Source organism: Aptenodytes patagonicus, chromosome 1 (assembly GCF_965638725.1).
Source record: "Aptenodytes patagonicus chromosome 1, bAptPat1.pri.cur, whole genome shotgun sequence".
NCBI lineage: Eukaryota > Metazoa > Chordata > Aves > Sphenisciformes > Spheniscidae > Aptenodytes > Aptenodytes patagonicus.
In genome coordinates, this window is record NC_134949.1 from 132862030 (window position 1) to 132886154 (window position 24125).

General features: G+C 36.6%; 1 protein-coding gene across 11 annotated transcripts in view; it reads left to right on the forward strand.

Annotated features, from left to right (window-relative positions):
* The window catches only part of DMD (dystrophin), a 1394632-nt gene that overhangs the window by 414551 nt on the left and 955956 nt on the right, over positions 1–24125 (forward strand). For all 11 annotated transcript variants that reach the window (XM_076355694.1, XM_076355734.1, XM_076355779.1 and 8 more), the window contains exons 3-6: positions 2781–2873; positions 3875–3952; positions 6938–7030; positions 13456–13628. In XM_076355694.1, coding sequence (XP_076211809.1) covers positions 13468–13628 — 161 coding nt within the window. In that variant the 5' untranslated portion in view covers positions 2781–2873; positions 3875–3952; positions 6938–7030; positions 13456–13467. The remainder of the gene's footprint in view (positions 1–2780; positions 2874–3874; positions 3953–6937; positions 7031–13455; positions 13629–24125) is intronic.

The following is a 24125-nucleotide window of genomic DNA, read 5'->3' on the forward strand; positions in this document are numbered from 1 at the left end:
AGGTCACAACCTAAAAAAAGTTTTAAACAAGGTTATTTTCAAAGAGAATTTATAATAAAGGACTGGACATTTGGTTTGGCAAGCCATTGACTAGCCATGCTTGTTTTTTCATTGTTTTCAAAGCTTCATACAACTTAACAGACATTTTTCAATGACACAATGAATTTATTTGATGCATCTTTGAGCCCTTTGTTTCTGAAGACTTATTGCAATGTTGATCCAGTGAAGACGTTCAATCTATTTGAGAAAGAAGACTTAATTACCCTGTTGCCAGAAAAATAGCAACCTTCTTCAGGTTAAGGATGATATATGTGGCAGTAATATAGGGTGTCTTAAGGTATTTTTAGTTGCTGATTAATGGAAAGTATACTTCCAAGACCCTAAAAAATCAATGGTAACTTTTGTTTTAAGGTTTATTTGTAATACATTTGTAATTAGTATGTCCTGCTGGGGATGCTACCATGTCATGTCTTTATTTTCTTTCTGAAAGCTTTTAAAAAAAAAAAAATCCCATATTATTTTGTCAAGCAGAATTTTTCGACTGTCCTAGATAGATTTCAACCTAAACTTTATGAATAGCTTAAATGCTGCAAAAAGGAAGACAGACAGACACACAGGCAATTATGAAGGCTAGTTCTATTTTTCTCTTATGGTACAAAGCAATATAATTATATTCTATTATCAAAATGTCATTGTGCTCATATTCCCAGAGTGATTCAGTAACATTATGGGCACAACTCTTTCATAGTGTTACAGAAGGGCCTACTGATCACTTCAACTTCCTAAAGAATGTTAAAGTGTTCCCTTAGAAGTGCATAGGTCTTGTGCTTCCCCTCTGCAAAAATGACTTTTGTTGTGCAAGATCAGGGAACAAAATAAAGTCTCTCTGATTTAGACATATGTTTTAATTTTAAATTTGTGCTGTATAGAGTAAGTAATAGACAACTTCAGGAATACCGTGCATGACTTGACTTGCATAATGGCACATGACTGTTCATACCATAATTTAAAACATTTTATCAAAACTATTTCTCATATTAAATGCAAGGCAGGAAATAGAGTTGCTGAGTATTATTAGTTAAACAGATAATTCAGGAGGTCGAGCAGGGTGAGTAAATCATATGTGAATCTATTCAGTACTGGTTTTCAGATATTTTAAGTAGTCAAGTGGCAGCTTGTGTGTTAACTAGAAATTAGCTTAGTTGGAATGGGTTGTGCAGGGTGTGAAAACTGGCGAGAAAAGAAAATTTTTGATGTTTTGGATTTGTTTTTTCCGTGAAACAGAAACAAGACCTTACCAAAAAATGAAGGGATTGAAAGGAGCTCTCGCCTCAGAAGAGCAGAGAGAAAGGAAGAGGGAAAGAGTAATGCCAGAGTAGCCAACAGCACTAAAGATTGTGCTGTACACATAACTATTTATTGATCCAGGAAAAAATGCATCTAGCACTGGAAACTGTCCTTAATTCTGTCCTCTGTTTAAGAAACCTTCCAAAGGAATTGATACTTTCTGACAAAATACGTTTTTCATAAAATTCCCAGCTAGCTCTAATGAGTGTTGCAGTGAGTACCAGAACAGCACTGCTGACAGGAGAGCAAATGTTTCCTGTGTAATATGGATTCCCAATTCTACATTGCTCTGTGGTAAAAGTGGAAGATGTGCAATGTAGGTCAGCATGGTGTCAATTCTAGCAAATTAAAATACAGATGCTTCCTCTCAAATCAATCAAAGCATCTGTGAAACTTCACAGATTAGAAATAACGTGGACATGTGAATCTACTTGACACTGCAGAAAATAATCACTGTTTTTTATTGTGGTTCTCAATAGCTCTCATACATAGAAAAATATGTCAGAATTTATAGGTGCACATAAAAGTTGCACAGTGACTAAACTATACAAAATTATATTTCTATATTTTTAAAATGTAATGCATTAGTCAAAGCACCAGATCAGAAACTTGGCTTGAATTTTAGAAAGAATAAATAATCTTTTGCCATTGTCACATGGGGGAAAATCCCAAGTATTTCCTTTCGTCTTTTGCTGATGCTATGTACAAAATATGAATTGTTTTAGCCACTTACGGTAATGAGACCCCGATTCAGTACAATTCCAAGTATGTCCTATTAACATAGATGTTTCTTAGATCCTCACTAAGCCTGAGACTTATCTCTGTCTGTGTAATTCCAAGTTTGTTTCTGCCACGTGAAAGAGTGCCTACTAGGCACTTAAACTTGGTATCTCTTTCTGGGTGTTTGGTTTTTTGTTGTTTCTTTTTTTTTTTTCATTTGGCAAATTATTTTTCCTATTCTTCTCCTGAATTGCACCTTAATTGCCAAGTCCAGTTTGTGTTCTAGCTTCACTAGTATTTAGTTCTGGCTTAATTGTTTGAATTAATGGTATGTGCACAAATTATAAATTATTGGATCTGCAGCAGTTTCTCACAAATGATATCAACAGTATAATTTTAAAAGGGAATAAAGGATGTACATTCCTTACTATAAGAAAAGTACTTGAAATAAGGTAGGCAGCAATCTCTCTTATGCAATAGAACCCTGTTAAAAACACATGTATGTGGAAGAATCCTATTAGTTTAGTTGTAAGATATTTTTCTCCTTTACTTTGCGTCATACCTTTCATATTTATTATTTAAGTAGCACAGTGTATTTACACAGGTGGAATACACCACTTTGCAAGCTTTTACAGCTTTCTGGTCTTATTTTAGCAATTTGATTCTTCCTTTTTTTGGTGTTTGAACTAACTAAAGCCATTGTTTCATTTCAGTTTGGAAGACGTTACATTGAAGATCTTTTTCATGATTTTCGAGATGGACGAAGACTTCTGGAGCTCCTGGAATGCCTTACAGGCCAAAAACTTGTATGTGTATATTAACATGTTTACTGTATATTGAAGTCTTGATGTTGTGATAATTGTAGTAGGTGGTGCTCATTAATTTCCGCCATTGATGAAGGCCTGTGGAAACTATTTTTTAGGGGTCTGAATAGTTTTGACTTTCACTTGAAATTGAGGAAACATTGTGACTGAGAGCTATATTAGACAGTAACCCTTTGCTAGGCATATATTTGAAATGGAAATGTTCTAGTTTGTTCTATGCACTTATTAAGGAAATGTGGCAAAGTGAAACAAGACTGAGGCAGGGTTAATTTAGGTGTTTAGATTTTAGCTGGAATTCAGAAATTATTTATCACTAGATGTTTGTGCCAAATACAAGGAATAGAATTTAATGTGTAGAATTAGAATGTTTTGCTAATAAATTTCATACATACAGTCTGTGTGTTGTACACGTCTGAAAAGAGAGAACAGCTTGCTCTTATTAACCTCGAAATTCTAAAGTGACACATCACACATATTTTTGAATATCCTCTCTTGTATTCCTGCTTGGACTTTGTCAGCTTGGGATCTTTCTCTGAAACTTTCTCATAAAAGAGTAGTGAAGCAGGCTGGGAGTTTGAGAATCAAAATCCAGAGAGAATATATTTGTAAATAAATATTAAACAAACTGATGCTTATCTGTTTGGTTGTCACAGTAATGTTCCTAAATTGTGCCATGGAGATGACGACTGTTAATATAATAAAAACAATCTGTAATTATCTGATTTTATATACATTTCAATGATTTATTCACTGAAAAATTTCAAGGTACCAAATTACCCTCCAACTGTGGATCCAGTTTGTTTCACAGTTGCCTTTATTTCATATCGGGAAGCTGCATATGCACAATGTATGGTAATATTCTCACTGTTGTTGTCATAAACTTATGAAATAGAAAACCACAGGTATAATACAAAATTTGAGTTACATATAGTTATTCTAGTTTCTGATTTTGAGCAGTCAAGTTTGTTTTCTTTTCTTTGTAGGCAAAAGAAAAGGGCTCCACAAGAGTTCATGCTCTGAACAATGTCAACAAAGCACTGCAGGTTTTGCAGAGAAATAACGTAAGTAATCAGCCGGACAGGGTCAGAACATCCTATAGATAGCATACTTAATGCTTCATAAGTGTTGGATCAAACTCTGGCCTATAGTATACAATTACTGGAATCAAGGCAGTTTTATTGATGTGACTTGGATACTATGCCGTTCAGCACCATGATGGAATGTATTTCAAAGAGTTTAAAAGCCTCTGCCAGCAAATGTGTGAATAATATAACAGATGCTACCTGAAGACAGATCAACATGAACAATTTTATGGTAATGCACGGTGTTTAAAATACATTTTAAAAGGTTAATTACAAGAAGCCATCCATAGCTGGTTAGAAGGTGCTACCTATCAAAATATCTACTCACAAGCTCTGACGATTATGAAGTCTGAAAAACTGAGGCTTTTCCTACAAGAAATCTTTTTGGTAAATTTTCATTGGTGTCTGTTCCTTATGGTTCACAGCATTAAGGAAATGAATCATACCAAAACCACTTTCCATTCTACTTTGTCAAGATTGACTTTTCAAGCCAGTATCCGGTGCATCATTTTTGAGTAAATATACTCATAATATCTTTCTTATGCAAGCATTCTAATGGACCCATAACTTTAGCGGACATTTTCAGTGGCCAACTAATTATATCATATTTCCTCCCCAAGAACAAATTCAAATAAACTATAACATTCGCTTAAACTTAACAGTAAAGATGTGATGGAACAGTGATAATGTATTCTGTGCTGCATATTATATTGGATTTCTTGATAGCTGCGGTAGGTCACTAAACATGCTTGAATTCAGCTGCTGAATAAAGTTATCGATTTTATAAATCTAAGGTAATGCTTATCCGTCTGAAGATTTGTGCATAAATGAAAGTGACCTTATAAGACTGGCATAAAGACCTCCAGCTTGATTTTTCTTTTTTTTAAAATGGAATTTCATGTAAATAAATAGAAGAAAAAGCTAATTCTTCAAAATCTGCAATATTTGACATTGTTGAAAAAAATCAGCAATCTATTATTTCACAGTATACAAGAAGGTTTTGATTGCAAACCTGGAATGTGGTTACAAATTTTCATAGTAAATGCTTTTAAAAATATTTATTCACTACGTTTCAGCTAAATCCATTAATGTGCTTTTTGTTCAGTTTCCGGAACACAACAATAGTCCCTTTCAAATATAGAAAGAAAACAAAGAATATTCCAATTGAAGAATATAGAAGAAAAAACATTCCTTTAGAAAGTGAAGTGGTCATCCAATGGCCATCATATTCATGTAATGAAAACCTTATAAGCTATACACAGTATAAAAATTAGTATAGTGTATGTATATATATACTATATCAAATTAGTATAAAGCCAAAAGATCTGCCTCTGAAATAGTTTCCTCAACCTTCAAAATCATCTCAAGAGTGATTCTATGGGACTTCAGGAATGCAAAGTCAATGGTTCTAAAGCTATTTAAAGCACGTGACTAATCTAGATTTTTCTGCTGGTACATGCCATCCTTGCTCTGAGGTTCTGCAGTCATCTGGATGGTAACAGATTGAAAAATGCTGCTGCTTCCAGTCAATCCATTTTACAGATTATTTTTTTTTTCCTATGGAAAGGTGATAGTGTTGGGGTGGGGGGTTGCCCCAATATAGCCTCAGGCAACACTGAGGCAAACTGGGAAGTGTTCCTCTGTTTCAGTAAAACAGATGTAGGCTCTGTGTATTCAGGATTCCATTTCCAAAAACAGATGGAGGATTTGGCCTGTAGAACACGTAGGCGATACCCTCATAAGCTTTGTAGTGGGTCACTTGCTACGTGGACCCCATTCGAAATTTGGAATCTAAAGTCTAAGTTTCACTTGGGAAATGTTCCAAGATACTGTTGGTTAGAATGAATTGCCAGTCTCATATGCTTTTAGTACAAAATTATGAATTCCTAAAGAAAAGAGTTCTTAGAGAGTTTTAGAGTTCTTGACAAAATATCTACTTTTTATGTTATTAGTAAAAATGACCTATACATAGATGTATTGAAATAAAAAAAAAAAGAGGCTTGTTTTGAGTGTGCAAAACCTTTAGTTGTTCTACAGATGTAACTTCAAATAGCTTCAGAAGTGCAGTAGAGATATGCAGACTGTAATTTGTGAAGGAATGGGGTACTTTGCCATATAAGTGTCAGTTCTGACCATGAAAAACTGCATCTATGAAACAGTGAGGATGCAAATTTTAGAGTCATAGTTTCCATCCAAAAGTGCAGGTCTTAGCTTGTTTTGTCTTGCACTCACCTCCCTGAATTTGGCTTTCTTATTTAGATAGCATAAAAAGTGGGGGAGGGTAAAGGATCATTTCACATGTGGAGCGAAGAATATTCCAGGGTGGTAAATGCTGATGCATTATGAAGTTGCAAATGCATAATATAATTATGGACAACAATATTACTGGACAAACTAATGTGGAAAAGACTTGTTTAGATCACAGTCATTGGTTTCTCTGTATTCCAGAACACATCCTGCCTTGCCTTATACATTGTAGAATTTAATTAAGGCAAAATAAGTTCTATTTTAATCTAAATATGTAGAATAATATCTTGGCTTTGTAGGTTCTTACAGTGTCTAGATGTGTGTGTAGCTTTCAGCAAAGTATATTATGTAAGGTAGTATGGAGCATAATACAGGACCCATCAGTTTTGTGATTTGTAATTGTAGAGGCTTAATATAAAAGATTTTTGAGTTATTATTAACTGTTACTTTTAATTGTATGTTTTCACAACATGCTATAACTGGAATAATTGGAACTCTAGATCACTGCTTGCTTTTTGCCAGTACATTAATTGTGCCATTTATAAAACATGAGTTGGATGTTTACTAAGCAACAGAAACCAAATGAGAGATTTACCCTAGCCCATCCCTCCCTCTCCCTCACCACAAAGAAAGTTTAACACCAAATGTATGAAAAAAACACCAACCTCTTATGTTTGCTTTTAATCTTATACAAATATTTTTTTATTTCATTAATAGGTTGATTTGGTAAATATTGGGAGCTCAGACATTGTGGATGGAAATCATAAGCTGACCCTTGGTTTGATCTGGAATATAATCCTCCACTGGCAGGTGAGTGGCACTACTGCTTACTTTCCATGAAGTACCTTTATTCCACTGATCTTTTTTCCATTATTATCCAGCCACAACCTACAAATTGCAAACAATGTCCTAAATCAGCAAGTTTTATGGCAGTCTGTTTATATATTATTTAGGATATTAAGACTCTTAAGAAGATAAAATAGGTTTTAGAGCATTAGCAGCAGCTCTTTTGACTCTAATTTCACAGTCAGATGTTTCAAGAGAATATATAATACAATTATTGTAAGAAAAATGGATAGACAAAGTCAATGTGGATATATAGCTTTCATAGTCACTTTTCTTTTTAGTATCTTTTTTACTAAAAAGCTGCTACTCTGACAATTTATTGAAGCAGATGTGGCTCATTTAGCTTCCTTTCTCTTTAGAGAGAAAGGGGGGATTATGATATAGATCTCGTAAAAACCAACATGGTAGATAAGGACACTTAAGTAAACAAATTCTGAGACAGCAGTAAAATAAAAGTTCAAAAAGAACTAGCATCTAGATGCTCTGAGTCTGTGTGTTTGTATGAATCTGGGCTAAGAGTATGTCCATTTGTGTTGGCTCTGTTCCCCAAGCAATAATCTACAAGTTTTTTGTAGCATTACAAGCAAAGATGGTGGGAACTAAAGCCTAAAAGACTTCATATTAAAAACTAAACACTCCTATCAAAAATCACATGTGCATCATTCATTGAAGTAGGGAACGTTTTTTTTCTAATTTTACAGGACATGTTGTAGCAAAAGCAACAGAGAAACGCTGCAAATAGTTAAATCACTTCTTCCTTTGTCTCCCATTCCAATATTCCTAGTTTAATTGCATAACATTGTTCTAAATTACTTATTAAGAGCATATGAGATATGAAACCTAGCTGTGCAACTTTTACCAATAATCCTTGAATCACTGCATTTTAATTTATATGAATTATGGACTGAGGTGACTATTCATATTCCAATTCATATTTTGATTTGTTCATATTTTATCCTGAAACAAAGTGTTAAAGATGTGCTTTAGTATTAGCTGTGTACTTACTAATTTTTCTTTCAGCTTTTCCCACCATTCCTCTTAACACGTACTTGCACACACACAGAAGACACATGTTCCCTGGTATAGTCTGGTGAGGTTTTTGACATCAGGCATGTGCTCTTAGGGTACTGCTTGCTTGCAGTACATAGGTGATTCATTTCAAGCTTCATCTTGAGCCCAGTGATAACTGTGACAGCAGCTGTGATGGTACTCATGACTTCAGCTGAACTACCCATGTATGAAAAGTCCAGGGATCATATTTAGAAAGCAGTGGTTAAAGGTGTGACACTTTCTCAGCATAGTCATAATGATTCAGTCCATGTTTAGTCTACACTTTGAGTTCTGTGTTTCAGTCCGTTCTATTCATCGATTACTGAAATGACGTGACCTGCGTGTTCTGGACTTCTCTTTTTATGCAAAATTCTGTAAATAAATTTCTAATTTGGCTAGAATTCAATTTCAGTTTCTTTTCTAAAGAGTAGCTAAAGCCTGGTTGGCAAGAAGAAGCCATTATTATATAATAACCCTGTTGCTGTTGCATAATGATGAATAATTAAAAAATAATATAAAGCCAGATTTCTACTTGAGCTTTTCTCTTTTTAGACAAAACTCAGGAGATGTTGGTTTGCTGCCTATTTCCCTCAAAGGACTGGAACAGTTCAAAGTGAATTTGCTCATTTACAGCTCTGTGGAGAAAATCTTTGTACTTTTTCAGATTTTCTTTCAAGTTTTGAAGTGATTTGCATGATCTAGAATATGTTCTAGATGCTGTACTGCCCTGTTTATAGGTCAGTACTATCTTACATATTGACAGCACTCTGGTGAAACAAGGCTGTAAGTTTCTTAAGAAAGGGTGCTTCTTCCTGTTGGAACTATTTTGCCCATCACAGATTGTTCTTGGCACTAAGCAGCTGGAAGCACAAGACGCTGTTATTGAAGACTAAATTATGGACTCAGGGCCACCAAACTTATCTGCCAGTTGTCTACAGTTGGGTAAAACATCTCGTTAGCTATGATAACTTATCAAGACTATTATATTTATTTGTAGTCTGTGGAAGGCCTAAAAAATAAATAATACAAAGGCTAGTTGATTTAGTGCATGCTGACTGCTGCAGTCTGTATTTGATGGTGCAATCCCGCTTTTGCAAATCCTTTCACTTTCTGATTCCAAGAACTTGCAGTCACCTAGAGGAAGTTTATCTGCCTGCATGTAAAAAAGAAGATACGAGTTGTGTGGACAGTTATTTTGTTCCAGATGAACAGGCAAGAAGCCTTATCCAGTTTCACATCCTGCAGCCAGGAACCACATTAAGACAGAACTGTACTTATATATGACAACAAGACTGTCTCTTACAAAAATGTCAATCTCTGTGTAAAATATAAAAAAAAAATAAAAAAAGAGAGAGATGGTAGAAGAAAGGTGCATGAAAGGAATAATGAGGAAGTACCAGTCGGAGTGAGTATCAGCAGTCCCATTGAGGAGAGGCAGTGGTAGAGGCATTGCAGCAGACAAGATTTGACTCATTCTTGCCACTCTCATTTCTGTTCAGTAGAAATCTTGTGGCTTTCCATATCCCCTGTGGTGACTGTGTCCTTTCTTATCTAGCCTGTTTTTCATATTATTATTAAATTTTCACTGAAATTGAACCATTGTTCTGAGTTGAGCACCTGCTGCCAAAGCTCTTTATGGTACTGAATCTACCAGAGTTTTTATTTCCTTGAAGCTGCTGCCCTCTTTCTCACAGTTTGGTGATCCCAGCCTCAATGCAGCATTAACATTTAAGCAAAAACGAAACAAAACCATTAATTTCTGAACTGTTACATTTGACAAAGACTTAAGAGTGGAAAAACATTCTATATTGCAGTGTGCACGTTGTTTTGTTTTGTTTTTAAGAGGAAACTTATTTTCATGTACAGCATGAAAAAAAAACCCTTAGCAAAAATCTTTGGTAAGAGTCACAGCCAAAATCTTGACTTTCTTCAGAAAAAAAAAAATAATAGGCATATGCATAAGGCAAATATTTCAGAGAGGTGCATTTCAACAGTCAGCCTCATTTGGAGACCTATGAAAAACATCAGGCCTGTTGTGCCCTTGTTGCAGAACAGTGTTTTAATTGGAATTACCATTTTATTTTATTCTGAATTATAATGGTGGAAATGAAATACTAACAGTTCTGTCAATCCGCCTTGAATCAATGAGCAAAGAATACCCTTTACTTTGATAGGTGTCTTGAACAGCTATGAAAATGTTCTTAAAAGAGTTCTTTAAAATGTGCTTGAAAGAGTTTAGTGGATTCTAGCTATAAAAAAGTAATCTATGCAGTTAGAATACCCGAAATATAGCAAGTAAAAAATACTAAGTAGTTCTGTCAGGGAGTTGTAAGGTCCCTATTTGATTGAGAAAAATGAAAACACCTTGCTTTGAGAATAATTTTTTTAGATTCTCTCCTTCTTCCCTCCCTCTCTTCTAGGGGCTGGCATCCTGAAGCCAAGTGCCAGTCCTATAAAATGTTACGCGCCTGAGTGTTGGTTTTAGGTGAAACAGATGTAGTGCAAGCCTGAGATTGTGCTGTGGTCCTAGTCACCTTACATGCACGCAGCTACGCACACACAGACTCCAGGATGTGGTCCTGCAGCAGGGAGATCAAAGGTCTCCTGCCTCCGTGAGCCAGGCCTGGGCGTGCTGCTTTTGGCAGTGACAACACACTGTTCTCAGTGTGGTGACGAGAATAAGCAGTGCTCCCATTCTGTTCACAGCTTCCCGTCTGGCAGTTTGACGTTTCAGAAGTCATCTTGGTGGTGTCTGTGTTGCCTTTTTCCCCCTTTCTATTCAAAATTGAATCTTTTCTTATTGCTGTGGTATAGGTCCATTCTCCAGGAAGAGCAAATTTTTCTATTCTCTGGAAGTTGGATTTTCCTGCACCTTAAAGTTTTGTTTCCTGCCAGGATATACTGCATTAGAAAGGGGATGAATATCAGAGGTCAACTCATCATTTGACAGCAAGAGGCAGAGCCTACTAGACACTTCGAAATGGCTGTAGTTTTTGAGCCTGGATGCTGAGGGAGCTTATCCATCCAAAAGCTCTTTCACTGCTGCGGAGAAATGCAGGAAAATGAGAGTAAATCTTTACCCGTTGTCAGCATATTAAACTCAACAAGATGAGTTTGAAACTATTTTGTATTAGTTTACTCAAAAGTAGAAATAAATGCTAGTTTTTTGGCTTCACCTCTTTAAATCAAAAGGAAAACTATCACCTGGATTCTTCTGAATAACTGCCTTCCTGACAGCCCATTGTTTTATTGTTTTTGCCTAATTTCCTCTGTTCATACTTATTGCTCCTTTCTCTTACATTAACGTCAACTCAAACACTTGATCTTTTCTATATGTTATGAACTTTTATATTTCTAAATCTTGTGTTCCTGCATTCATTCAGCTATCCTGTTACATGAATGTGTGTTGTATTTTTCAAATGTTACAGTTTGTTTATAATATTCGGATAAATCTGCATTTGTAAATACAAGCACATGATAAAAATCCAAAATGAACAATGAAATCCTGGCTTGGACAATTCTCCATTACCATATTTTCAATATTTTCTAGTCTTTCATATTGTTTAAGCCTGGTACAATAGATGCTAATCTTGAAATTGTCTTCTTTTTAGCACCTGGATTCATGAAAAACAAAATTTTATATTTTGATAGTAGTGAAAGGGTTTTGCCTGGAAATACAGGAGGCAAATCTCTTAGATTCTTGCTGAATTATGTAAATCTACTTTGGCTGCTCTCAATAATGAAGACACTAAAAATATTAATGAGAAACTCAAAATACCCACTCAGACATATGAAGCAAAACTAAAGAGTATATTTCCTAATTTTCTTAAACTCTTTACTTTCTGTCTCCTGGTGTAGAAATGGAAGCAACTATAAAATGCTGCTATTCTTACCTGACAGAATTTTATATTCATTTTCATTGGTGCAAATTAGAATCTTAGACTTAAGTCAGGAATGTGTCCCATGAAATTTAGAGAGGATCAGTTTCTCCTCCCATCTCAGAAACTAATAACTTATAAAATTAACTTTATACCTAAGTCTCAAAAGAAAAATTGAAGGCACTGATACTCTTTGGGTAGTATGCATCTGAGATGTAAAAACAAGACATTCTTTTAGTAATTCATATCTTCAGTTATTCAAATGATTGAATTAATTTCTGTGAAACTAGCAAGCAACTTACCAGACTGAACAATAAAATGAGATCTGGTTTTTTTCTACAGTATCATAGTAATTAACTTTTTTTGTTGTTGACTATTCTTTGAGATTACATCTTCTGCATGTTATCTTACAGTTTTTACAATTTCAAAGTGGTCCATCCTTTATCATAAAGTAGCTTCTGCACTGAATATTGTTCTTCGACTGATACTGGCTGCAGAGCAATTCAAGTGGAGAATTATAATGAAATGATATACTCCATAAGCGAATAAGCAACAATAAGCAACTTCATAGTTAAATTATATCTTAGGGAGTATTTTAAAAGAGCTGCTAATCTTTACAAGATATATGGAGAAAGCCATGATTTAAAAGGGATTACTTTAGAGGAAAATAAATTATAGACTTCTTAACAGAAGTTTTGGGTGCTCTTTCACTAGTAAAGAAGTTGCTAAGAAATATGTAATTCACCGCATTATGTCAAACTCCAGGCTAATATTTTTAGAAGCCCTCAGAATTAATGGCTTTTTGTAAAATAATAGCTGTAGGTTGGTGAGCTTTCTCTAATGGAAGAGGAGTATTAACTATTCATTAAAAATTTTTAAAAATGAAACATATACAATACTCAATGCATGCAATGAAATTCACTTTTCTTCCAAGTGCATGTATGCAAATATAGTTTGTACATTTATGTCAAAAACATTATCTACTGTGCACTGAGCACGTTTATTTTGCCTTGGTACTTATTTCAACTCTGTCAATGAGAGAAGAATGCTTTTCATTGTTTTATCAACTTTTGCTATAATATATCATATTAACTAAGGATGTATTTCCAGAGCAAAGAAAACCACAAGGATAAATACTTAGTTTTTACAAACTCTGTTCCCACAACTAGTGCAAACAAATGTGCCTTCTCTGTTCATGCATGGAACGCTTCACGTGGCACAGGGATGAATGTACTGAATACATCAGCAATGGTGACAAACAAGTCAATATCAGCTGTCTTTAAGTGTTCGGACTTGACTGCTATCATTATACTGTGGCAGCAAGTATGTTCTGTAATTACTTAGGAGGTTGTTCTTTAAGGCTTAAATCTAGGCAACTGAAGTTTTTTTGTGTCAAAAACAAAAAAGTCAGCTTTTAATGAGTAAGTTCAATCATTGATGAAATTCTGTCTCTTATTGCAGGTCAAAGATGTAATGAAAAACATCATGGCTGGACTGCAGCAGACAAACAGTGAAAAGATTCTGCTGAGCTGGGTCCGCCAATCGACTCGTAATTATCCACAGGTCAATGTTATCAATTTCACCAGTAGCTGGTCTGATGGATTGGCTTTCAATGCACTCCTCCACAGTCACAGGTAGGAAAACTAACTTTTCATTATTTCAATGAGCTTGTTACAGACGGCTGTAACAGGGCTTGAGGATGGTGTATCTATTATGTGGGGTTTTTAGCTGCTTCCTGTGTGGGTGTTTCAGCATTCTTTTAAATGGCCGCCTGTTTGCTTTGTCCTGGGTGCTGCATTTGGTGTCAGACCGAATCCTCTTGTGGAGAGAGAGGGTCTGAGCTTTTCACAGCATTAGAGGGGGAAAATGTAGTGTTTGTTGAAAGCCACTGACAGTTGCTGTATTGAAAGTATGGATTTACCTCAAAAGGACACAGCTGGAGAAGGTAGCCTTTGTTTTCAAAACCTTTCATGTTGTTCCCCCAGCTGATGTGAGTTTTCACCCTCTCTCAGAAGTTGTCTTGTTCTAATCTATGCTGTATAAAACTCTACCTTTAGAGATTCAGAGTCCTCTGGTGGTTCTGTGTACTTGGCTTAAGGAAGATATGCAAGCCAGTCCATCTTAAAGGTCTCGTTCCTGCCACTACTGGTTTTAAAGCAGTACTTATTTTTCCAATGTGGTTAGGCCTCCTGATCTCTCTTCTCCTACTTCTATACCTCTCTCCTAAAGGGGGCTGTCCTGCAAGGTGGCTGACTGCTCCAAATTATCAGTGAGTTGAGTTTTTAAACAGCTAAATGGGTATGTTCTGTTTAGTAAGAGACAACAGGGATTTACAAGATATTAGTACAAATCAGGCCTTTTTTTTTTTAGTTGCAGTAAAGGCTTAAAATAAAATAGGACAGAATACTTCTAAAAGCATAGTCTGAGACAATATATGCCTTCCAACTTAAGCAGTGAAGAGCTGCAGATATTTCTTTCCAAAATTTCGCTGGTTCATGTAATTGTTTCTGAATGAAACTGTCTGATTAAGTCTACTGCTGTTGTAGCCTGAAGACTAACACTGACAGCCATTTACAGTGGCTATGCCTTACACCACCATTCCAGGCACAGTACGCATCTCTTGCTGTGAGTTCTTTTTTTCACCCTGCATGTGCCTGGGAGCCATGAGTAGATCTGACTGAACCAAGGTCCAGGAACTTTCAATTACAAGTGTTGTTTGCTTCTAATGTTAGGAATAAGACATTGTCTTAAGGAAGAATTTATTATACTCTAAAAGGGCTTTGTGTATGTCTTTCACCTGCATTCTGTATTTATAACATTAGCAACTGGCTTTCCCACCGTCCTGCTGTTACTCTGCCATTGATGCGCTCACACCTTCTTTGTGTTGGTGCAAGGGTTTATGCAGATATTAGGAGAACTGTATTTGGGGAAATAAATAAGAAAAGAACTAAAATATAGTGATTATGTCACTAGCTTTTGATAACTATTCATTGGTCATTCATTAAAATGTGGTTTGGTGTTTTCAAACACTCTCTAAACTTTTTTTTCTATTTACACTGATGGTCATTTCTCATTTTAATTTGCTCTCTCTCTCATTTCATAAGTGGTTTCATTCTGAGGGACCTGAATATAAGAATGAAATTATCCTGTAGAAATCAATGAATCTCTTTCTTTCTAAAAATCTGATTCCATACTTGTAGATGATTTAAAAAAAAAAAAAAAAAAAAAAGAAGCTTTCTGTGGAATACTCTTCTGTCTGCATCACTTAACTTCACAGAAGCTCTGTTACAGTGTGGGAGCTTACGCATAATTTCTGTGGGCATGAATACATTTTTGTCTTCCTAAAACATTGTCTATACACAGCCTTATTAAGTGGGAAAGTGCTATTTTTAACTCAAACACCATGTTACTTAAGTCACACAGGAACCCTGTGATAAAAAAAGGACTGAGTGATTCCTACTACTTTTGGAGGTACAGTGCTGTCTCTGTTGCATTGGATACAGCTGGGGAAGAAAAAAAAGATACACCTCAAAGGGAAAATACTTTATTTCAAAAATGTCAAAAAATAGTTATGCTGAAGTTATATTTACCAACCTGAGCTCCTCCTATGACCAGGTGACCCGCCTAGTGGATGAGGGAAAGGCTGTGGATGTGGTCTACCTGGGCTTCAGTAAGGCCTTTGACACCGTCTCCCACAGCATTCTCCTCGAGAAGCTGGCGGCTCACGGCTTAGACAGGGGTACTCTGCGCTGGGTCAAAAACTGGCTGGACAGCCGGGCCCAGAGAGTTGTGGTGAATGGAGTTACATCCAGTTGGTGGCCACGAGCGGTGTTCCCCAGGGCTCGGTTTTGGGGCCGGTCTTGTTCAATATCTTTATTGATGATCTGGATGAGGGGATTGAGTGCACCCTCAGTAAGTTTGCAGATGACACCAAGTTGGGCGGGAGTGTTGATCTGCTCGAGGGTAGGAAGGCTCTGCAGAGGGACCTGGACAGGCTGGAGCGATGGGCCCAGACCAATTGTATGAGGTTCAACAAGGCCAAGTGCCGGGTCCTGCCCTTCGGCCACAACAACCCCATGCAGCGCTACAGGCTTAGGGAAGAGTGGCTGGAAAGCTGCCTGGCGGAAAAGGACCTGGGGGTGTTGGTCGACAGCCGGCTGAACATGAGCCGGCAGTGTGCCCAGGTGGCCAAGAAGGCCAATGGTGTCCTGGCTTGTGTCAGAAATCGTGTGGCCAGCAGGAGGAGGGAAGTGATCGTGCCCCTGTACTCGGCACTGGTGAGGCCGCACCTCGAATACTGTGTTCAGTTTTGGGCCCCTCACTACAAGAAGGACGTTGAGGTGCTGGAGCGTGTCCAGAGAAGGGCAACGAGGCTGGTGAGGGGTCTGGAGAACAAGTCTGATGAGGAGCGGCTGAGGGAACTGGGGTTGTTTAGCCTGGAGAAGAGGAGGCTGAGGGGAGACCTCATCGCTCTCCACAACTCCCTGAAAGGAGGTTGTAGCGAGGTGGGTGTCGGTCTCTTTTCCCAAGTAACAAGCGATAGGACGAGAGGAAATGGCCTCATGTTGCGCCAGGGGAGGTTTAGATTGGACGTGAGGAAAAATGTCTTTACTGAAAGAGTGGTTAAACATTGGAACAGGCTGCCCAGGGAAGTGGTGGAGTCCCCATCCCTGGAGGTATTTAAAAGACGAGTAGATGAGGCGCTTAGGAACATGGTTTAGTGGGCATGGTGGTGTTGGGTCGACGGTTCGACTCGATGATCCTAGAGGTCTTTTCCAACCTTAATGATTCTATGATTCTATATTGGATAACTAATTATTACTGTAGACTCAAAGGCTAAAACCAGTAGTACTTTACGGCATTGTAACTACCTTGATTTCATTTTCAGCAAATCAGTGTGGCAGAAGGCCAAAGTGGTGGCACGTCTTTTCACCTAGACACAATATCAGACTGCCTGTTTCCTGATTAGGGTATCTGATACTCAGGTATTCAGACTGAGTGCTCTACAGGACCATGTAATATCATGTGGTGTCTGAAATCAGTAATCGGAAATTCCTTTTTGTCCCTCTCTGTAAGAAGAGCTTCAGAAGTCTGAACAGAGGCTCTTATTCAGGAGCAGTCCCTGGTTGGGGAAGGCAGTTGCCTGCCTAAGCCACATTAGAATTGTCTAGACAAATCTCTAAGTGTCTGTATGTCATACTTTATGCACTGTTGTGTTCAGTTCAGTGCAAAGTTCACCAGTTGTGAACATTCATTTCCTGCTCACTACAATTTATGCACTTTATTCAGGTTTTCTAAAACAGGGCTGCAAAACTTAAGCTCGCTTTTACTCTTCTTGTGTCTGCTGCCATGAATCTTGCATAGCTTTCTGCACAGTAAGCCTATCTTCAATGGAAGTGAAAAATAATTACTCCACAGAAGTCTTGTCTCTTGCCCAGTGGGTAGTGCACTCATCTGGGAAACGGGAAGTGTGCATTCAGATTCCCTGAGGCAAGTCTCCAAGGCTCCAAGACACCCCAGTTGTCTTCTGGACTTCAATCACTAAGTTATTCTGCAGAAGTCTCAGAGGAAGACCTAATGTTCTCTGAAGCCCTGAGTCAGTCGTTTTTAAGATGAACCTCTGTGCTTAGTGTGTCCTCTATATTGATTTTTGGTGACTTTGCACTTCATGCTCAGTATGCGGGAGCACTGAATTGCCCTTCAAGATTCAAGATGCAGTCAATAAAATAGGTACACTAAGACACTCTGAGTGTTCAAGGAGCACCTATCTCTATCCTATAAGAATAAAAAGCCTTGTCTAAGAAGTGTTGACACCTAATTTAGTCACTTTAAAATGCAGGTACCTACTTGTTGGGTGTCAGAGTGTCTTGGCTTCATGCCTAAAGAAGTCAGTTTGAATATACACTTAAGAAAAGTTGATCAACACCAGTTTACATGAAATCTCAGGGAAACCTGGTGTCTCACGCATCCTGTGCTTTATTAATATTTTGTGGCTTACATACATAGAATGACAAGCCCTCTGAAGACGAACACTTGAATTTAGCTCCTGTTTTCCCTGTTTGATTTTCTGTTTCTCCAGTTCTCCTGTTTTACTTCTTCCTCTTCCATTTCCTTGTTCTCCATAAAGTTTGGTCCAGATGTTCTCTTCTTTTTCCTGTCTTCCTCTGAGTTTATTCCTCTGTATTTCATTAATTCACTTTTTCCATTGTCTTTTTCCTCCTTTATTATTGTCCCTTTCTACAATACCTTTCAGTACCTCTCTTTTTCCCAGCAATTTTTATATTGAAATGGGCTCTTGAAGAAAAACAAGGATTTGTTGCTCTAGTTGTCAGAACAGCTACGGTTGTCTTTATGGTTACTTAGGAAATAACCTACTACATATATAAAATACACTGGTGGAAAATTTCATTTTTAAAGATTTAAAACGTATGTTCAACATTCCTGAAACTTTAAAGACTTTCATGATTTAATTGTCAAAAATAGTCTTTACTGCAAATAGTAGCTTCTCCTTTTGACACTGAAGTCTTTGAGTTTAGGCTTTCCTTCAGGTATATTTCAGAGGTAAGCCATAAGCCTTCCACACTGACCCTCAGGCTGTAATTTGTGTGCACACCCTTCATCACATTTAGATGTTCTCAGGAATGGAAGCAGAATTAGTCAGAAAAAAGGCTAGCCATAGTTTGAAAATCAGGTATGATAATGAACTCATATGGTGGATCTGGTGCCTGGTGCATGTATTTTTTGCCAATTTTAGCACTATTCCTAGACTGTCTGCTACCAAAAAAATGCCAGTAAAACAAACAAAGATCTCTCCAACACTGAAAGAATTATTCTAGCCAATTTTTTCCATAGTATTTAGGCTCTCTGAAAGCGAGGGAAGATTTCCTGGTAGCATTAAAGTAATTTCTTTTTGACATCTATAGGAATCAGTCTCTCACAATACACAAACATTAAATTTTCTTTTCTAAACTCAGTCCTATTTAATTTGCTTTTAAAAACAGTGCTTCATCATACTTTTATGGTATAATGTTAAGAATGGTATTTTGGCATAAAGTAGTAAGCTATTAAGATCAGTTACTACATGCTGTGGTTAGTCCCGCTGTGTATCTAAACCACACTAATATTTTTACAGTTAGATTTTTCTTTTTAAAATAATTCAAGCCTTTTTTTATAACTGCATCAAAATATACATTACACTGTAGTCTCCATATTGCCTCATCTGCAATATTGGTTGAGCGCTCAAATTTTTAAGTTGTAACTTACTAGAAATAGATCTAATTAACATCCTACTTACAATAAGTAGGAATTTTTTTAGTCACACTGTTTTACTGTGATTTCAGGGAAATGAAATTAACTTTTTTGCGAACTTAACTTTTTGCAGCTCACAGCAGATAATGGCAAATAATTTTGAAAGAAATACGTATAAACTTTAAAATAAATAACAGTATATACTTTCTTATGTTTACAGTAATTTTTGTGTCTGATTTATCCTTCAACAACTTTCATGTTCAGCCTCAATTTACAGCCTCTGTTACATTTTTGTTGCACTAGCTTTGTGGGCAGCTCCTTTTGAGGGTGGGGAGGAGGGAAGGAGAAGAATAGCAGGAGGAAGTCAATTGAGTAGATAAAGATGGGAGAGAGAGTTAGTTACATGTCGTCTTGGTTTAGATGTTAACACACTCTGAAGTTGCTACTAAAAATATATATTCCCTGTGTCCCTCTGGTCTTTAAAAAGGAAAGAAAAAAAACAAAACAAACCAACCCTCAGCCTCTCTTACTGTGTTTGTGTGCTTTTCTAAGTATATCACTCAATTTGATTGCTAAATAGTATTTACCTGTTTCACCATAAAGTATCCAGGCTGAGTGATTGTGTGAAACATTTGAGGACAGGCACTGCATTATAGAAAATATCATTATATTTATCATAGTCATAGTCGAGATCCTCATTGTCAAGGAATAAACACACTGGAAAGTTGTTATACCTTGGACTTTCTTCTGTTTATACCAATGTTATATTTTAGGTATTTGCCCTCCAAAAACATCCTAGATAGTGCTAAATCATCTTCGTTCATGGTTCAGGTGCAAAAAGCTCAAGAATGGAGGAAAAAAGAGTTAAGGCAGCCTTGTTGAATTCCCACAACAATATATGTGCACAAGCACAATGACTCCAACTCCGAAATTCCTTAAACTCCTGAGATGTGGAAGGCTTAAATGCTATTATTAAGGAGAGGATACTGGCTTTACATGAATCACCAAAAAGATCTAATATGGTTCCTTTTACTTTGATGGTTGATAATAATGAAATAACTGCATGCCTTAAATAATAAAATCAAACCAATCCCTATCCTTTAAGCAGTGATATTTTCATTTCTCATATATAATGTTTTCAGTGATGGGTAGGTGGGTTTTTCTTTTTTGGTTGGTTTGTTTTTTTTTTTTAAAAGATATTCAGATAGTAGTGTGGAATTTGTATCTGGATGAATATTCTCAGCGCCTCCTTGAAAGGATTAAAAGAAAGTAAGACTAGCATGAAGCGCTAACTATGTAAACATAATATGCTGTGAGAGCAGTACTCTCAGTGGGAAGCTTTATCTCTCATAGTCTTTTAACCCACCATTCCCTTGCTTATGGCTGACTGTTTTGTTTTGATCAAATATTTCTAATGCCCTTTCTCTGCCATTTTACAAAGGGGTTACTTTGCGTAGATATTCCCATTTGTATAATCACCATCTCTTTATGGACATTTAGGCTCTTCAGCAATTGCTTTTAATACTGAGTGTGAGGAGCAGTAGAGCACAGGTTACTTGGCAAAGCTACAAGGGCACATCAGTGGGCCCAGGGTGCGAATTTTCAGAACATAAAGATAAACTTGGGGTATACTTCCTTGAATGATATGTTCTGCATTGAACTGAATAAACAAGGCAGCAGCTGTGGAGTGGCACCATCACCCTAGGAATATACAGAAACTAAAATACTTTACTAAGGAAGAGAGGTCAGTCCTGCTACAGTTGAAACTCTTCCTACTTCAGGCTCCAGATCAGAGAGAGCTTTCCCTGTTTATTTCTTGTGATCTTTTTTCCTCCAGATGGGTATCAGAGAGAGCTTTGCCTCTTTCCTCTAGCTTTTTTGAGGCTTTTTTTTTTTTCCCTTGGCCCTTTAATCAGGATTTTGAAGTGGGAGCAAGTGGCATTCATTAGCTTCCTCCTTGCTTCTTTAAAATGCTTGAACTTAGGCCAGGTAACTGCCTTAGAAATGAGCACTTCTCGGCAGCTGTTTCTGCTTCAGGGTGGCAGAGTCGGGAAGGGAGAAGAAAAATGGCATTAAAAAGAGGTCCTGGATAGAAGCAGCAAAAGTTTGTATTCAGTAAGTTAAAGGAAAAGTAGAAGTAAAAGCAATGGTATGAAGAGGTATGAAAATACATTTATTGTAACAAGTCATTAGGTTACATGGTAGTTACTGGCTCCTGCTTTGTTTTAATTGTGAGAGTACTGAAGACATATACGAGACTTTCTTGTATAAATAAAGCTAGAACAACAACAAAACCACAACTTTTCTCTTGAAAAGGTGATAGTAACTTTTTATCATCTAAATGTGGCTCCTTTCTACATACACTGATGGAAAGCTTTTGTAAATTAGATCTGTAAGTTGCTCTTTTGCTAAATTATTTTATCGTGGCCTAATTCTAATAGCATTATAACCTTAGCTAGATGTTAATACAGCTTAAGAAAAAGGTCTCTTAAAACACGCATATTGTTTCTTCGTGATATTCATAATTACCTTTCTGTAATTATTTTTTACCAAAAGTTATGTAAGTTATAAAGGTTGCTGTTTTAAAGGCTTGTGATACTTTACAAATGAGTCACTTCAGAAATTCTGAAGAAATGAAAACAATACATCCCATGATGTTAAAGTATCTTCAAAATGTTTCACTTCCTTCTTTCAGAATTCTCCCTCTGGAGTATATACTTTGTTTCTCTTACTTTTCTTGAATCTACACCTTTGCAAAAATCATTACCTCTTCAGGTTTCACTGCCATATGCATCTTAGATGGATTAACTTCAGGTTGATATGGAAAAAAATTATTTGAATGAATAAACACGTGCTTTAGTAAGTAAAGAAACCAACCCCCAGAAATTCTGTTTATTTTTTCTTCACTGCTTATAAACTCTTGTGGGGGTTATTTAGTCATAATATCTATATCTGCACTCATTAAAATTAGCTTTCTATTTTTGACAAAGATTTAGCAGGTGGTCTCTGAGGAAAAATAAAAGTAAACTTTGAAGATGTGTCTTGAAACTCTGTATCGCTGATAGGGGCTGCAACCAGGAACAGAGCACTGTGGTAGGATGGAATTACTGGACACAGTTGTCTGCCACCTCTCAGTTTTGTTTTGTTGCTTGCTTTAAATTGGATGGTAACCTGTTGCTTTTTGTAGTAACTGTCGTTTGTCTTATTCATGACTTTAATTTCTGCATAAAGATGTCTGGATTTGTTTGGCCTTAGTATACTCCAGATTCAATTTTCTTACCCTATTTCTTCTATTTCCACCATAAATGATGTAAGTGGGTGGGTGGGGATAAAGTCCCTTTTATACTTTATGACCATTTTTCTTGCAAATATATTTTCAAAAACTTCAGGTTTCCCCCCCCCCCCCCCCGTTTTTTTTTTTCCTCCTTTCTGCTAGTTATAGGAAAGAACTGCAGGTACAGATACTACCTTGTGTTTGGTATAAATTTTGATTTTACAATACAAAACTTCTCCACTGAAGCCTTTAATCCTTTCAATTTTGGCTCTTCATGATCTTGTCATAAATTAATACAAGATCATTGCTGTTTTAGCTGATCAGTGGCTGCTAGATGGAGTTCAACACGTTCTAGTTAATTCTAGCTTCTCTGAATATGCATATGCTTGTATGTGTTCAGGGAGAGGAGTGAAGACTGCTAGTTTTGTCTACTTGGCTTTACTCCCTGTCAGACATGAATCAAGCTGCAGACGCCAGAACAAATTTTCTTTCCTTTTGTACAATTTGAACAATACGTAGAGAACAAAGGTGGAGAATCAGAATTCCATTTTATTTCTTCCATCTACTATTTCATACCTGCTCATCCCTGTATTTAAAACTCCTTAGAAAGCTAGTAATAGTTGTTATATGAAATTCTGTTTCAGTGTTGTTTCAGGGATTTTCAAAAGCTATTTGCCATATACCACAATTCTTAATCTTCTAGGCTGTAATACCTCTTGCAATCATACGTGGCAGTTTTGCCGTGTAAATATACCCAGTGAAACATCTAGACACATCACACTGAGAAGCTGATGCTTCAAGCTGACATTATGACACCCTCACTCTAGTGATGGTGCTACTGAAATATGTATACTCAAGTATTCTTTCAACAAAGGGAAAATCTGGAAAGTTAAATTGCTGTTGGAATAGGGAGAGCTTATTGAATTTTAATTTTTTTTTTAATTAAGTTGATGCTTTTCAAAGCTGGGTTGCAGTAGGTGGCTACATACTTTTAAGTTGGCTTGAAATCTGTGCTGTCTTTTTTATGTACAATGCTACAAAAATTCATAAGAAAGCTGTCAGTGACTTACTGAAGCTTACTACTTCTCTTTTATAGCTGTGTCTCAGAGGGTTCAAATTTTTGCCATCTCTAGTAAGTGTAAAAAGAGAGATGCTGTGTATGCTCTACAAAGGCACACGCATATGCAGTAAAGCTAGTAAGCATGCAAATTCAACTAAGGTGTTCTACAACATGATGTTATCTGAAACTTTTATTGAAACTTTTGTGTTTGAGTGCTTGGGTGTTTTGTTTTATTTTCTCTGTGTCTTATATTGAGAATCCTACCTCTATAGAAGATGTGATGATAATAGTCATGGCCTATCTGGATAAACTAACTCAAAAATATCCTCCTAAATTATGTAATTGAGAAGTTGGATGAAATTGAACATATAAGATATTATTAATGATGACAGATGGTTTTCAAGAGGAATAGGACAATATTGTGTCATTCCTCAATGAATAATTCTAAATGTTGTTGTTCTTGCCCAGTGGAGTCCTGACTGGTTAGAAGAAAGCATGTTCCTGTATATAAAATCTTATCTTACCAAACGAGTCATGATTGTATGAAGA